This window comes from Ranitomeya imitator, chromosome 4 (genome assembly GCF_032444005.1).
Source record: "Ranitomeya imitator isolate aRanImi1 chromosome 4, aRanImi1.pri, whole genome shotgun sequence".
Taxonomy (NCBI): domain Eukaryota; kingdom Metazoa; phylum Chordata; class Amphibia; order Anura; family Dendrobatidae; genus Ranitomeya; species Ranitomeya imitator.
The window spans coordinates 381968361-381986747 of NC_091285.1; the positions used below are offsets into that span (position 1 = coordinate 381968361).

An 18387-nucleotide genomic window follows, 5' to 3' on the forward strand; every position below is an offset into this window, starting at 1 on the left:
TGGCAATGCCGATTGGTACTGCAGAGACATATCCAGCTGGCCTGCTCATTGCTCGAGAGAGTCAAATATTACAGGTTTCACCTTTTCCATGGTCACCGTGTTTTAGGAGGCGCTCAGTTCTATAAATAGCCTTAGCGAATTTAGTGCTATACACAGTGATGCAGGCAGCCTAACCAGACGGAGCATACAGCTAGGAAACATGAGACACGTCCATTATAATACTCGCTCAATGGTAGTAAAAAGAAGGAAAAAAAGCTGCAATGTGTTGGGGGGATGGTGGCGGAAAGCGAGGCTTTAATGGACTTTTACATATCAAATGACGGAAGTTCTTGTTGAAGCGATGTTAACACGTCCAAAGTGGTTTGGTCCACTTCAGCAATGTAAAGCGTTAAATTGAGTTGGTGCAGGGCATCTTCCCCTGTCATCGTCTGCTGCATATTTAAGTGGGCAGCATTACCTTTTAGCTCATTGTAAAGGTTGTGTGAACAGGCTCATGTTGCTTCCAGTATCTGGCTGGTAAATAATTCATGAATATTATTTGCACACGCTTTGCATTTGGTCTGTCATGGAGGGAGTAGGAGTCACCTGACGCAGAGTTTTCACTCACTCCCATATTCACATAGAATTTCAATTATGATCGCAGAGCTACAACCGGCGGAGATGAGCCGACATGTCATCACCAGACTATACTATGCGATACCAGGTCACCAGTGCGGACCACCAGTGTGTCTAATTATCGTTTCATAGGCATATCTACATCCACATTCTGTTAGGAATCTCCTGTCTGTTGCTAGAATGGATGCCATGAAAATGTCTCCTGTTATCCTTACAAAACCTTGCCTAGCATCCAGCCTCGTCATACAGACATTTCGGTTGCAAGTTGCTAAGATATGTGAGATACGTTAGTTGCTGTGTAGAAATAAAAGCTTCTATAAGTGGATTACTAATCCAATACAGCCACCTCATCAGGCTTCAAACCTGTGTGGCCATTCTGGATTCTACAGAGAGCCTCCATTACTTCAGTAGTGGTATATGGTTACCTCTGACAGAACATCAGTACTAAAAATGCACTGAATGTGTATTATTCTATTTTATTACTAGATTTTATTAATGATGTACAGAATTTGTATGTACATTCAGTCATTTTCAAAAATGACATTAGCTAACCTCTTGGTGTGTGCTTTAAGCCGACATGTATGTAAAGTATAATATTCCAGTTATATATTGAACTCCAGTTCAAAACCCTCACACTGACATACAAAGCCATCCACAACCTGTCTCCTCCATACATCTGTGACATGGTCTCCCGGTACCTACCTACACGCAACCTCCGATCCTCCCAAGACCTCCTTCTCTACTCCTCTCTCATCTCTTCTTCCCATAACCGCATCCAAGACTTCTCCTGTGCTTCCCCCATACTCTGGAACTCTCTACCCCAACACATCAGACTCGCGCCTACCATAGAAACCTTCAAAAAGAACCTGAAGACTCATCTCTTCCGACAAGCCTACAGCCTGCAGTGATCCTCAACCTACTGAACAGCCGCACAGCCAGCTCTTCCCTCTCCTAGTGTATCCTCACCCACCCCCTGCAGACTGTGAGCCCTCGCGGGCAGGGTCCTCCCTCCTTATGTACTCGTGTGCCTTGTTATCATGTTTAATGTATTTGTCTATATTTGCCCCGTATTCACATGTAAAGCGCCATGGAATAAATGGCGCTATAAAAATGTATAATAATAATAATAATAATATTCCAGGACACCTGCGCCCTTAGGAGAACTGGTAAAAATTAGAATAATTCTACTTTCTCCACAGGCTACGTTCCCATGGCCAGTTTTTTACACTGCAGAATTTCCGCACCTATTAGTTCAGTTAGGTTACTTGCAGTTTTTCATAGTGTTTTTGTGTGCATTTTTTTAACATGCTGTTTTATCTCATTGTTGACGCTGAGGTTTTCTGTCTTTTTGGTGTGTCATGCTTTAAGTAAAGCTGCTTTGCTTTTGATACTTCCTTGTATTTGACTTTGACAAAACTTCATTGCTATACATAGGTGCGGACTACATGCGTTTTTTTTCTTACGGATTTTCCGCGTCTAAGGCCACGTGCACACATTGAGTATTTCAGTTTTTTACCTCAGTATTTGTAGGCCAAAACCAGGAGTGGAGCAATCAGAGGAAAAGTAAAAGGCCATGTTCCAATGATGAGCTCTCGGTGCATTTTGGATGATTCATCAAAAATGTAGCGTCTTACAGTTCTAGCAAAGTGAAAGGGATTTATAGTAATCTAATGCTCACTGTGCATTAACTGACCTGATGTGCGTGTTTCAAATCAGAACATGTCAATTTCTCTTGTGGGTACGCTGAGCTTTTTGTACGGATTTTCCCCATAGACTTACATTAGATGCGGAAAATCTGATGCAAAAAAACTTACATGCGTCCTCATGTAATCCACACCACGCATGTAATCCACACCTAGGTATAGCAATAAAGTTTTGTCAAAGCAAAAAACAGGAAGTATAAAAAACAAACCAATTTTATTTAAACCATGACACAGCAAACAGAGACAGAAAATGGAGCGTCAAAAACCAGATAAAAATGCATGTTAAAAAATGCACACAAAACGCAAAGAAAAAACGAGAGTATCCTAATTTACATAATAGGTGCAGAAGTTTTGCAACATCAAAAACGCACCAAAAGCTAATCGTTGGAAAGTACCCTAATAGAAACGTGTCACCACTTTTGCATTTTTCACCCGCTCCTGGTTTTGGTTTACAAATACTGATGTAAAATACTGACCAAATACTGATAGTGTGAACGTAGTCTAATGCAAGTCTATGGGGAAAATCCACACAGAAAGCTTAGCGTATCCACAAGAGAAATTGACATGCTGTGGATGCCCACACGCATCACAGGTCAGTTTACTCTGAATAAAATAAAAGCACACTGAGCATGAGATTACTATAAATCCCATACCCTTTGCTGGAACTTTAAGACACTGCATTTTTGACACAGCGAAAATATGCAGCGTCAAAGACGCACCAAAAGTTCATCACGGGAACGTCGCTTTAGGCCACATTCATATGTTGAGTATTTGGTGAGTTTTTTTACCTCAGTATGTGTAAGCCAGAACCAGGAGTGGAACAATCTGAGGAAAAGTATAATAGAAACACGTCACCACTTCTGAATTTGTTACCTAACCCTGGTTTTGGCTTACAAATACGAAAAGTAAAAAAAAACGCACCATGAGCTCATTGTGGCAATGTAGCCTTATGGTTGCAAATTTTATTTAGGCAACAAATAATTTCAAGAAATCTGAAAATGTTGCGCAGCGAGGAGAGTGAATGGCAGCGCTGATTGACACCAGCAGGATAAGGTGTCAAAACACAACTATTAAACCTTATGCTACTCATAGAAATTTAACAAGCCAGCGAATTACTGAAATCCACTTCTGCTTATGATAATATTTTATGAAATATGCAGTTGTATAATATAAATATCAGTTTTGTTGTTTTTGCTGCTAGATTCTTCAAAGCCTTGTTCTTTCTATGGTAGGTTTCGGTTCCACTGTGATCTTTCTAGTCTTAGTTTGTTGGACAGTTGTAAGTTTCTTAGAGGCAAAAAGGAATTTATTGGTAGGCCTGTAAATGTACAAGGCAAAACTAATTATTTTGTTGCTTTTGTCCATGCAGCAATTATAATTTTGTCATAAGTTTGATTTGGAGTAGCTAGAAATGTCTTGTTGTCTATTTGTTTCTGCCATGTATTATTTTTTTTATCAAAGAAGCAAAGAAATCCTACAAATGAGAGTAGGGAAAACTTAAAACAGGATTTTCTTAGTGAATGTTTCATTTCCCCTTGTGCTGGCATTTCTATTCTTAAAGAAAACAGACCAGATTGAATGCAACCCTAAGGTGACCATACATGACTTGGCCATGATTTTCCAATATTTATGCATGGTTCCTAGAATCATTGAATCATAAAATGTTAGAGTATGAAAGGACCTCCAGGGTCATCATGTCCAACTCCCTGCTCAACACAGTGCAGGATTCACTAAATCATCTCGGACAGAGGTCTGTCCAGCCTCTGAAGACTTCCATTGAAGGAGAACTCACCACCTCTCGTGGCAGCCTGCTCCACTCATTGATCACCCTCACTATCAAAAGTTTTTTCTAATACGGTATCTAATCTGTATCTTCTCCCTTACAGTTTCATTCCATTTCTTCTCATGTTTCCACATGCAAATCATAATAAGGATGATCTCTCTATACTGTGACATCCCTTCAGAAATTTGTAGACAGCTATTAAGTCTCCTCTTAGCCTCATTTTTGCAAGCTAAACATTCCCAGATCCTTTAACCGTTCCTCGTAGGACATACTTTACAGTCTGCTCACCATCCTGGTAGCTCTTCTCTGAACTTGCTTCAGTTTTTCAATGTCTTTTTAAATGTCTTTTGGCTGTCTATCTCTTTGGTTTGTTTTCCATGTAATGTTTTAGGCCATTTTTCTATTGTCTGGCTACTAGAAAAATGCAAGTGGCTTTTGGATTTTCCTATCCGACCTCCAAAGTCTGTAATGTCTTTCCTAATAGAGGTATAATGTACCACACTTAGAGGTCCTGTCCAGTAGTAGCTCATTTTTGGTCACAAATTGTTTAATTAGTGGAAGTGGTCCCTGGGGTACATTGCCCTAAATTGCGTGCCATATGTTTATTAGGTGACAAATTTTATTATAGCCACTATGTGGAAGATCCCTCAATGTTTCTGCACTCATTGCTAGAATTAAAAATATTGCAGTTTGTGAGGATTGGGGGCATTTAGAGCAGACATGGTTGATCATTTTAATACTTTGTCCTGGACGTGGATGAATTGACGTCATTCTCTGGATGTTCAATACTGGATGTTCAATACTGCTTCTCATTGTGATGTAGAAAATGTATTTCTCTCAAATGTACTATTCCATTTTTCCATTCCAAGGTTGTATTTGTAGACTGGTATATCGATTCTATTATGCTAAACTTGAAATGTACTGTACTGCTCTTTGTATTGTTCTTGGGAGACTTTCTCTCCTTTCTTTTAATAAAGTTTTTATGTTTATTACAAAAACTACAGTAACTTGATTGCCCCTGCGATACATAAAAAAATGTTTTGTATAAATAGGACTTGTTAAAGGGGAAAAAAATATAACTAAATAATTTGTTTTCCTCTTGCTACTAATGTCAAAGGTGGCGTAGGTAACCTTGAAAGGTATTTAGTTTGGCACTGAGATTCAGTCATGTTCAAATTGCGTTCTCCTGATCCCGTGTATACTCATATGAAGGCACACAACTCACGTGTTCTTATTTTGCACTTTAAATATATACTTCATTATTTCATTAAAAACATCTCAATCCATTTTTGATAGATAATATACAGTATGCTTAACTTATTTTTTAAGGAGAGAAGTTTTCCGAGGCGTTTGTGTCCATAAATAGTGCATATTTATTGTGTATATTTATATCCCGTCTTGTAGAGGTTTTTTTGTGTTTTTATATAGTCATTATTTTGTAATAGTGAAATAGAAGTGATATATCAATGTATTATCATGAGATTTCCTTTGTATTTAGGTCGCGACTTGTATTTCTAAAAGCATGCTTGAGAAAAGGGTCCCGAAAATCCTCGTAGGTTCTGCGTGAGGCTATTGCTTTTGTGAACACTACAAAATTTGGATCATCAAGATGTCACGGAATTAAGGACATTATTTGTACCCTTAAAAATGTGGTGACTACTATATCTTGTCTGTGAAAATGGATTAAGATGTTTTGTAATGATGTATGTATTGCAGTAAAAGACTTCAAGTGGAAAATAAGAAAACGTGTGTTGTGAATTAACGTGATTAAATGCCAAAGGTGTCACCGGTACATTGGATCCAATTCTAGTCTTTCAGACATGATATCAGAATATCAGTATATCATTCATGCAAAAGACCAACTCTTATGTAAGAGCTGGGTATTGTGTTACATTGCTTCTGGCCGTGCCTGCTCTTTTCCCAGGACTCAGGCTGGTATTGGCAGAGGAAGTTGAAGCTCCTGAGCCTCGGGAGATCTTAATGTACTTTCATGACAGATCCCTTTTAAGGTATTGCATAGTGCTGATGTGGTCTTTCATTGTGAAATATATTAATCTAGCAGTGACCAATATTGTGCCACGAGAAGAGTCAGCGAAGAACTTTGGAATAGATTTTTACATCATCCCATATAACGAACACTTTATTGTAACATTTCTTGAGAAGAACCAGTGAAGTCCATGAATATTATTATCATATTGGAAATATCTAATAAGACCTATGCATATGGAAGATTTTACAAACCTCCTATTGGATGAAGCAATGTTTGCATATGGCAGGAAATGTAGACCTCTTGGTGGGAGGAAAGTGTGGGGTCTCCAGAGAGAAAGGACTGTTGAGTCATGGCTGTCTTAGTCTACGTTCACATTGGCGTTCCGCCAATGTGCGTCGCTGTTGCGCCGGCGACGCAGCGGCGACGCAGCGGCGACGCGCCCCTATGTTTAACATAGGGGACGCGTGCGTTTTTTGTGTGGCGTTTTTCGACACTTGCATCGTTTCCGACGCTAGCGTCGGACGCAAGAAAATGCAACAAGTTGCATTTTCTGTGCGTCCGATTTTGGTCAAAAAACGACGCACGCGTCGCAAAACGCGCGCGTTTTTGCGCGCGTTTGCGCACGTTTTTCCGTGCGTCGCGTGTTGCGTCGCCGACGCAGGGCGGCGCAACGCTAGTGTGAACGTAGCCTTAGACAGGTGTTAAGCATCTGTGAACTATCCACAGTTCTAATGTCAGTAGAGGTGAGATGTTTCTTTCCTATATAGAGGACACTTCAAGTGTTCCAAGGGCTGGACGCCCCTGTACTGTGTCTCCTCTCCATGTTTTACTGCTCAGCTGCTATTATTGTAAGACGCTTGACCTGTATATGACGTCATACACAACATACGTGCTAGGTGACATATTGCTGCAAGCATACGTGAATAAGTCATGAGATATCAATGTCAAAATGCCCCTGACTATTGTCTGTCTGCAAATCCACGGATATTAACTAGACAAATTTAATATGGAATAAGGGGAAGAAGGCTGGTAAGCAGACCATGGTTATAAATCTGTCACTGATTACTCTGTTGGATTTTAATTTTATCTTGCCTCAAGTCTCTTCACTCAGTGGTGAATCAAAGTATTCCTCACGGAGATAAAAAAAATGCTTTTGATTAAATAGGTGTTTATTAAAATTACGTCTTGCTCGCCTTTTCCTTTGGAGTCAGTGCACTAATATCTTTTGATTTTTGAGTTTCAATCAACTTTACACTTTCAGAAGATGCTGTCCTCAATCACGATTCTAGCACAAGATGCATAGTGAAATCTAATTACGTCTGCATATATTAGCTTTATAGACCTGGATTATATTTGTTGGGTTATTGGCAAATCAATGGTGGGATCTCAGAGAACTGAATACAATTTACATTTTGACATGTGATAAGTAAATAAAATGATAATATTCGAGTTCATTGTCTTTCCTAATACTTTTACAAGACCCAGTCCAGCGGCCAGGTCAGTAATCTATGAATGCTGGATGGGAGCCTTGAGAACCAGCTCCTACCTAGCATCATCCATGGTTCTCCTTTTGATTATCCAGCCTAGCACGATGTCACATGTGCATCACAATGCAACGTACCAGGCTGGCTAGTCAAAAGAAGAGCCACGAAGGTATGAGGCAGTCATCGGGCTCCCACCAGAGATTGCTGATCTGGCTGCTAGACTGGATCCTGTGCATCAAATCACATCAACCCTAAACATTAGTGATGCCCTTTCTTCTTGGAAAAACACTAGACTTTTATGTCATCCTTTTAAAATATAACGTTTCGGCCACAAATGGCTTTTTTCAAGTAGGTACTGAACGAAAAGTACAGCTTTCATATCTTTCATACCCTTGGCTTGAAAATAGCCATTTGTGGCTGAAACATTGCTATGTATTTCAAAAAGATGAAATAAAAGTTTTCTAATCTTGGTGGGAAGCCGAATCTAGGAAACGCAGACATTTACCAGGCGTGCTGTTATGGCTGGCAATCAGGCAACACAGCGTGCAGTAATCAGCGCACATACAGAGATCTGGCAATAACCAAAAACAATAGGACAAGCTCTGAGACGTGGAATCTCTGTAGACTGCAGTACCTGATCTATCCTCACACAACTATAAGCAGCAGTGGATTGCGCCTATAACTACCTATGCAACTCGGCACTGCCTGAGGAGCTGACTAGCCTGAAGATAGAAATACAAGCCTGACTTACCTCAGAGAAATACCCCAAAGGAATAGGCAGCCCCCCACATATAATGACTGTTAGCAAGATGAAAAGACAAACGTAGGAATGAAATAGATTCAGCAAAGTGAGGCCCGATATTCTAGACAGAGCGAGGATAGCAAAGAGAACTATGCAGTCTACAAAAAACCCTAAAACGAAAACCACGCAAAGGGGCAAAAAGACCCACCGTGCCGAACTAACAGCACGGCGGTGCACCCCTTTGCTTCTCAGAGCTTCCAGCAAAAGTTAATAGCAAGCTGGACAGAAAAAACAGAAAACAAACTAGAAGCACTTATCTAGCAGAGCAGCAGGCCCAAGGAAAGATGCAGTAGCTCAGATCCAACACTGGAACATTGACAAGGAGCAAGGAAGACAGACTCAGGTGGAGCTAAATAGCAAGGCAGCCAACGAGCTCACCAAAACACCTGAGGGAGGAAGCCCAGAGACTGCAATACCACTTGTGACCACAGAAGTGAACTCAGCCACAGAATTCACAACAGCGTGCATATGATTCCTTTGTTGTATTGAAATCGGTGCTAAACTATACGCAGTACATAAATGTATCGGTGCACAATTTCATTACATACTGGCTTTCTTCCTGACAGTTCTCTAAAAAATTATATTGCTACATGACCCTTTGAAGAAAAATAATGGCCATCCCAAATTCTGTTATGTTCACCAAAGTTTTGGATTGTCTGTTTGGCTAATTGTAGAGGATGTTTCAAGTGTAGAATGCTGAGAGTCATAGTGTTATAGTGGATAATACTGGTGGTTTTATGGAGATTCTGAACCCAACCAGCACAACTTCTGAATTAAGAATGTATATTATCTGGTGCTTGAGTGTAATGGCGAGCAAACATGCTCCGATAACGGGTGCTAACCCAGAGTCTTCGACATGCTTGAAAAGTATGTTCGAGCCCCCGCAACTGCATGTCTCGCGGCTGTCAGGCTATCCCTGCACTTACTGCAGCTGTCTGTCAAACAGGCAATCCCTGCATGTGTTATTGAACAGCCGCAAGACATGCAGCCGCAGGGACTCGAACATATAATTCAAGCATGCCGAACACACTTGGTTAGCACCTGAGCATGCTCAATAATCACTATGTGAGTGAGATTCCTCCGTTCTCAAAATACCATATATACCGCTAAGTTGATTGACCTCTATAAAATCTGCTTTTGTTTATGTCAGTTATTTGGAAATTAAATTGTACGCTGGATCACTGGGGCTGAACTGATATGTTCTCTATATAGTGCTATGAATATGTTGATCCTGTATAAAATATACAATACATAATACATGCAGTACAAATGGTATAAGGCTCGTGGAAACTAAGTATAAGCCCATGGGATTGTACCTCTTAAAGCCAGTTTATAAGTCTAATGTAAGCAATAAGGAGAATTCACAGCAATAATCATCCTGTGTAAATCGGAAAGAAAATTAGAAATTAATATTCACTATGGTTTTAGATGTCTATTGCACGTATATAGGCTCATATATTGATCAGAGAAATGCATTCAGTGGATATCACTGGTTGTGATATATAAATATATATATATATATATATATACATATATATATACAGTATATATATATATATATATATAAATATATATATATATATATATACTGTATATATATATATATATGTATATATATATATATTATAACATTTTGAAAATTCTGTTTAACACAGATGTATAGAAAATGTAATGACTATTAATTCATCTAACATACTAAAGACCTTTACAGAAAATGTACAATGTACTTTATATTGCTGGTTGCTCCCTTTTGTGGGATCACATTCCTTAGTGTTGAATCATATGGAGACACAATGAAATGTTTCACACGCGGACGGAAGTAAAGTGCTGGTTTTTAGAATGTTATCGTGCACAGAACACAGGAAATCCCATCTACACTGTTACAAACCTATATTAGTAAATTGAAAGTGATTTATAAAGGCAGGAAAATGATTAATCATTGAATCAATTAAAACTTTGTCTTAATTTTCCAAGATGAAACATAGAGATTTATGGATAATAAGAATATCAATGTATTTCCATAAAAAGCATTCAGCACCACACAGGAATGGATAGGTAACGTCTAGCTATGATCCTTATACAATATTTAGTATACTAAATCTCCATATCGTGAAGGCTTAAAGAGAATCTGTCACCAGGTTTTTGCCACCATACCTGAAAGCAGCATAATGTAGAGACAGTGACCCTGATTCTAGCGATTTGTCACTTACTGGGCTGCTTGATTCGCAGCCTGGCTGTACTATTGCAGCAATACTCCTAATAGCCCATCACTTTCTGTATGCTTAACATTGGATCTACTCCTCCTGCCCTAAGGATGTGTCCTCATCTTAAACACCATGTTTAATTCACTAATTGTAAGTTTCCAATCACTATATTTGCATTCTGTTTCCCCTTTAAATATAAATATTTTGCATACCCATACCCGTTAATGCAGTAAAATCCCAAACTTTCTAAATCCTAGGCAAACAACTGAGTCAGTCCTGTCCTCTACAAACATAGTCCGTACTCAGCACAGAACTCAGTAGAAGCGTTCACTGACCCCGTTCCCGTGAGCCGGCAGAGGGGACACGGGTCTCTTCATGAATTATATTTGTAGTAGGTGCTGTTTCTTTCCAAGTGATTGCCAGACTGCCTTCCAGATGTGGTACATTGGAAATATCTGTGATTAAGGCAATTTATCCAACTAGTACAACAGGTCAGATTGCATGTGGCCCCTGAGAGAGGAGCTCATAGTTTTCATCCTAGTATTGCTGTTACGTGGCAGATGCAGGTATTTCAGTGTGCCTGTTGGAATTGCTGGTCATCACTTTAAATGGACACTTCTGGTCCTCCAAAGCTGAGATGGATGTCGTTTTCATTTTTAGCTTTTAGAAACCTGAATCAGGAAACCCTATCTATAGACTTGTGTCTTATTAGAGACTTACAGATGTGTCCTTCCTTCCTCACTTTTCCCTTTGGCTCGATATATCCAGAGATGTGTGGCGCAAGATGAGCAGCCTTAAAAAAAACTCCTAATTTTGCAGCACTCTGTCGGGAGATATTTATACTAAATGTGTCTATATGGGACAGCCCAGTGGTTTTGGTGTGAATTGTAATCTGTCAAGCATGTCATCATAGTGTACTGAATATGGAATGCGCGAGATTCGCAGAATGGTAAGGGTGACACATAACCAGTCCTTTTAGACGCCTATCAGACCGCCTATCGATTTGTAAAGTACTATCCTGCCCAATATTAACTGCATTGAGTCTTGTGTATCTATATGAATGCTTAGACCCACTTTTATTTTTTACTCTTTCAAACTGTGTTTTGTGGATTTTAAAATGAAATGCTCTTTCTAGGCAAAGATTTGCAGATTTGCGGGTATATTCTAGTAGCGCCAACTCACAAAATCTATAATTAAAGGAACAAGATACAGTGCTCAGAGTAAATGAGTACACCCCTTTTTTGAAAATTAAGATTTTAATCAATATCTCTCAGAATATAAGAACAGTTTCCAAAATTTTGACAAGACTGAGTTTCATGGAACACTTTTTTTTTAGCCCATAACATGACAGTAAGGTTAATAATATAACTTCCATTACAAAATCTTCAGTTTTACTCAAATTGGAGGCTGCAAAAATGAAACATCTACCTTTCCCCGTTCTTGAAGAATGACCTCTTTTAGCACCCGGATGCTGAAAGGAGACTGATGCTCAACTTGTCTCTTCAGGACTCCCTTCTGGTGTTCATTTCGGTTCCGATCAGGCATACTTGGCCACTGAATCGCTTTCTTTAGAAATGCAACAGACGCGTGTTTTGGATCATTGTCTTGTTGAAAAACTGCGTGTCTACCAAGGGCACGGAGCGATGGTAGCATCTTCTCTTCCAATATAGAGCCGTACATGTGTGAATTCATGATACCATCACTGAAATGTTATTCCTCGACACCAGCAGCACTCATGTAGCCAAACATAAGGACACTAACGTCACCACATTTCACTGTAAGCAACGTGCATTTAGAAAAAAGTAGATACATGAATTTAGAAAAAGGGTGTACTCATTTAGCTTAGCACTGTATATTTTTATATAGATAACGATCTCAAGCCCAAGCATGTAATTAGTATATCTCATCAATATCAGATTATTTAGGAACTGGCACGTGAGCTGATCAGCTGTTATTAATGTGAACACTGAACAGTACAGCTCCCTTCAATGTGTCGCAGCAGCTGCAATAGCTACAGATCAGCTCTCATTTAGGAGCTGATCTGCGGTACACAGGAGTGGCTGCTGCACATGCGTGACATCTGAAACATACACTTTCACATAACCCAGGCCTTTTAGGCCCTTGTGCAAATCATATGGAGGAAGTCAAATAAACTTTTACAAGTTTATTTCAAAATTACAAAGTAAGATTTGAAAAATGCACAACATTGTAATTATAATTGTTTGCAAAAAGTAAGCTACCGGGCTTAAAAAACCGGGTCACGCATTCTAGGGTTAAATGGAGCTGTGCTGTGCAGCACAATTCAGTGCTCGCATCCGGATGCCATTAGAGGTAATGACAGCTGATCCGTGGGGGTACCTAGTGTCAGACCCTCACCCACCTGATTTTAATGACTTCTGTAAAGGACAGGTTATCAATATTATATGCGGTTAATAAATGTGGTAAGACTATGTATAGTCGTGCGGTTTTATTTCCTCATCATTTTCTAAGATCTCTGTTTTCTTTCATTGAATGGAATCATTTTAGAGGATTTACTCCTGTTTATACAGCAGGTATACAGATAGTGCAGCTAAGGAGCTTGTAAAAAATATATCCAACAGAGTCAGACCTCTGAGTGAGAGAAACATGTGGGCAATTTCTTACGGTTTCCTTTGAAGCACTCACCAAAATCTTCTGTCTTCATGCTGGCAGTTTGATGGCTTGCAATATGTACAATAGAAAACAATTAATTATATATATTACTGTCTAGATATTCTCAAATCAGACACATAATAATAGTTTCCTGGAATTACCCAAGAGATGAAAACTGGTAGCGGGTCCAAAATCCATGCCTTGCACTATGGGTTTACATGTTGCCATGATTGATGTTGTGCAAATGATTTGGTTTATTTGGCTTGGTCTATGTCAAGTCTGTAGTGAGTAACTGTTACAGAACTGGAGAATACTTATTATTGAGCTTATTGAGCAGATAACACCGTATTTGACTTGATGGTTTTCTTACATGACGCATCTCGCAAATCCCTAACCAAATTTTCTGTTCATTTGCAGATGACGGAGGGGCGGCGATGTCAAGTTCACCTCCTAGATGATAGGAAGTTAGAACTTCTCGTACAGGTAAATAAGCTGTTTTCACCCATATGTACTGTACTGTACTTTGGAATGGAATTGACCTCCATATATATATATTGCATAGATACAGCATGTATGTAGGTGTATGTGCATATACAGTATATATATATATATATATATATATGCACATACACCTACATACCGTATATACCATATTTTTCGGACTACAAGACGCACTTTTTCCCCCCAAAAAAAGGGGGGAAAATGGGGGGGGCATCTAATAGTCGCAATGCAGGCTTACCGTGGCGGCAGAGGTGCGGTGGCAGAGGTGCAGCGGCAGAGGTGCGGCAGCAGAGGTGTGGCGGCAGAGGAGGCGCAGTAAGCGGGGTCCCTTTCTCCGGTGAGGTGATGCAGCAGCCCGGTAAGCAGCAGAGCCGGGTGAATCCTGTTGTTATCGGTGGTGGCGGCCATTTTCCTGAGGCCGCGCGTGCGCAAATGGAGCGCTCTGCTTCCCGGGGCTTCAGGAAAATGGCCGCTGCGATCTCCATCTGTGCATGCGCGGCCTCCCGCGGCCATTTTCCTGAAGCCCCGGGAAGCAGAGCGCTTCATCTGCACATGCGCGGCCTCAGGAAGATGGCCGCCCCCACCGATAACAACAGGATTCACCCGGCTCTGCTGCTTACCGGGCTGCTGCATCACCATAACGGGGAAAGGGACCCCGCTTACTGCGCCTCCTCTGCCGCTGCACCTCTGCCACCGCACCTCTGCCACCGCAACTCTGCCACCGCACCTCTGCCACCACGGTAAGCCTGGGACCCCTCTCACGCCATACCTCTCACTGCACCTCCTGATCCCAGCACCTCCTGATCCCAGCACCTCCTGATCCCAGCACCTCCTCATCCCAGCACCTCCTCATCCCAGCACCTTCTCATCCCAGCACCTCCTCATCCCAGCATCACCCCACCTCTGCCGACACCTTGCCTCCTGTGACCCTGCTCTGCCACCGCCAGCCCTCAGGTAAGATACTGTAAATTCGGACAATAAGACGGACCCCCATATTATAAAATATCTTTTTTTCTGCAATTTTCACCCCAATTTTGGGGTGCGCCTTATGGTCCGGTGCGTCTTATAGTCCGAAAAATACGGTATATATATAATATATATATAACTGTGGCAGTCAAGGGCAATTATACATATTGTCATGTGTAGTGTTCTCCCAGCCATTTTAATTCCCCATCTTATTTCATTTTCAGTATGTAACATTATTGTACCTTTTTTACATTGAACTAAAATGTTTTCTATTCCCACTGGTGAACCAAGAACATATTTTACACATAATTGTTGTGTATCATGTGTTCACAGTGAATCAATAAACTGGAAAATGCCTAATGTTGGGGATTGATTGTCTTGTGTTATACTGTATAAAATCAACTCTAAACGAGCATAGAGAGTAATGACAAGGACAGGCCTAAGGCCTACAGTAGACATGGATGAACTGCTCACTCTATATTGACTCCATGATTGAATATTATCATTAGTGCCTTGCAGTGTCATAGCCATTGGAGAATTTGTAAGAGAGAAGGTTAGACATCTCGTGCTCCCTAATAGGCATTTCCTGGAAACTCACATCACTTCTTCAAGCATTAGTTAAATAACATCCCTTTAATATACATGAACTGGGTGGGGGCAGGAAGAAAGAGGCTGAGCAGTAGGAAGACTGGGCTAAGAGATGAATGGATACTTCTGAGGCCGTATGAATGGCAGGAAGTGTTTATTAGTGGTGACTTTTACACATGGTGTGACATATTTTCTGTATGAATTTCACAGTGGACCTGAAGGTTTGTGTATTATACAAGGTCACTGTGCTTATGTTAGTATGTATATGTATAGTACGTATAGTATGTATATACAGTGGGGCAAAAAAGTATTTAGTCAGTCAGCAATAGTGCAAGTTCCACCACTTAAAAAGATGAGAGGTGTCTGTAATTTACATCATAGGTAGACCTCAACTATGGGAGACAAACTGAGAAAAAAAAATCCAGAAAATCACATTGTCTGTTTTTTTAACATTTTATTTGCATATTATGGTGGAAAATAAGTATTTGGTCAGAAACAAAATTTCATCTCAATACTTTGTAATATATCCTTCGTTGGCAATGACAGAGGTCAAACGTTTTCTGTAAGTCTTCACAAGGTTGCCACACACTGTTGGTGGTATGTTGGCCCATTCCTCCATGCAGATCTCCTCTAGAGCAGTGATGTTTTTGGCTTTTCGCTTGGCAACACGGACTTTCAACTCCCTCCAAAGGTTTTCTATAGGGTTGAGATCTGGAGACTGGCTAGGCCACTCCAGGACCTTGAAATGCTTCTTACGAAGCCACTCCTTCGTTGCCCTGGCGGTGTGCTTTGGATCATTGTCATGTTGAAAGACCCAGCCACGTTTCATCTTCAATGCCCTTGCTGATGGAAGGAGGTTTGCACTCAAAATCTCACGATACATGGCCCCATTCATTCTTTCATGTACCCGGATCAGTCGTCCTGGCCCCTTTGCAGAGAAACAGCCCCAAAGCATGATGTTTCCACCACCATGCTTTACAGTAGGTGTGGTGTTTGATGGATGCAACTCAGTATTCTTTTTCCTCCAAACACGACAAGTTGTTTCTACCAAACAGTTCCAGTTTGGTTTCATCAGACCATAGGACATTCTCCCAAAACTCCTCTGGATCATCCAAATGCTCTCTAGCAAACTTCAGACGGGCCCGGACATGTACTGGCTTAAGCAGTGGGACACGTCTGGCACTGCAGGATCTGAGTCCATGGTGGCGTAGTGTGTTACTTATGGTAGGCCTTGTTACATTGGTCCCAGCTCTCTGCAGTTCATTCACTAGGTCCCCCCGCGTGGTTCTGGGATTTTTGCTCACCGTTCTTGTGATCATTCTGACCCCACGGGGTGGGATTTTGCGTGGAGCCCCAGATCGAGGGAGATTATCAGTGGTCTTGTATGTCTTCCATTTTCTAATTATTGCTCCCACTGTTGATTTCTTCACTCAAAGCTGGTTGGCTATTGCAGATTCAGTCTTCCCAGCCTGGTGCAGGGCTACAATTTTGTTTCTGGTGTCCTTTGACAGCTCTTTGGTCTTCACCATAGTGGAGTTTGGAGTCAGACTGTTTGAGGGTGTGCACAGGTGTCTTTTTATACTGATAACAAGTTTAAACAGGTGCCATTACTACAGGTAATGAGTGGAGGAAAGAGGAGACTCTTAAAGAAGAAGTTACAGGTCTGTGAGAGCCAGAAATCTTGATTGTTTGTTTCTGACCAAATACTTATTTTCCACCATAATATGCAAAAAAAATGATAAAAAAAACAGACAATGTGATTTTCTGGATTTTTTTTTCTCAGTTTGTCTCCCATAGTTGAGGTCTACCTATGATGTAAATTACAGACGCCTCTCATCTTTTTAAGTGGTGGAACTTGCACTATTGCTGACTGACTAAATACTTTTTTGCCCCACTGTATATGCCATCATATCATACTAACATAAGCGCTCAGTGACCTTGTATAGGACACAAACCTTCACGTCCACTGTGAAATTCATACAGAAAATATTTCACATCATACTAACATGAGCTTAATGACATACTTACATGAACATTTGCATGTCTCACGTCCAGGGGCCACAGCATACTGGCCTGGCCGAAGGATTGGAGTCCTGTGACTCAATTCTCCCATGTCTAATATATCTATAAGACAAGGGAGAATTGGGCCACATTAGACATGGGAGAATTGAGTCACAGGACTCCAGTTCCTTTGCCAGGTCAGTATGCTGTGATGTGAAACATGCAAATATCCCTACCCCCCGCCATTCACAGCTCCTCTTTTGATTGGACATAGATAGATATTTTGATAATTTGCTAATGATGAAAAACTGTAATGAAATTTTCAAAACTGCTCAATCTACTCAGTATCGAGCGGTAAATGCAGAAATACACACGCTTCACGCAGAAACACACACTTGGCATGCTATCATTGAGATTATTAATGGTCTGGTCTGAGGACTGTTCTGCCATGCTGATTGCAATTGGGCAAATCATCAAGATCCGCAGTTGACAGCTCCCTTTGCAATTGCCAACCAATAACATCTCGATATACTGAATAGGAGACAAGTAGGGCTCACAATAGCACAAACAACATGCAGCTAAGAGCTGTCGTGTTGAAAAATGTCTCCTTGTACACTTTGAAGAAATGATGGTACTACTGGTTCCACCACCAAATCAATGTAAGAGCTTGTTCACACAAAATCAGACCAGCGCTATCTATCAGACAGATAGCAATCATTCCCATGTGATTCTATGGGGCCATGCACATATATGTGGTCATGTAGCATGCACAAGTTCTATCTGATTATCGGATTGCATTCAGCCATTCATATCTATGGGTTTGTAAAATTGGACGGCACCTGGATGATCACTATCGCTGCTGACAGAATGGATTTTTTTCATTCTCCACCTGAGAAAATTGGATCACACTGTGAGCAATCTCTGATTAGCATATTCAACCTGATTTTCTCGGATGAGAGAATATTGGTTGTGTGAATATAGCCTTATTCCAAGTCGTTAGTGTACCTGGAATAAAGAATAGAGGGGTCTGGCTATCATACATTATTCCACCTCACTCCATAAAACAGGAGTAGGACTGCCATAGCATTCTCTAACGAAAGCCTCTTCATGGTGTTGCCC

General features: G+C 40.7%; 1 protein-coding gene across 5 annotated transcripts in view; it reads left to right on the top strand.

Annotated features, from left to right (window-relative positions):
- FRMD4A (FERM domain containing 4A) overlaps window positions 1-18387 on the top strand; it is a 620822-nt gene that overhangs the window by 316226 nt on the left and 286209 nt on the right. For all 5 annotated transcript variants that reach the window (XM_069765181.1, XM_069765180.1, XM_069765178.1 and 2 more), the window contains one exon: window positions 13630-13695. In XM_069765181.1, coding sequence (XP_069621282.1) covers window positions 13630-13695 — 66 coding nt within the window. The remainder of the gene's footprint in view (window positions 1-13629; window positions 13696-18387) is intronic.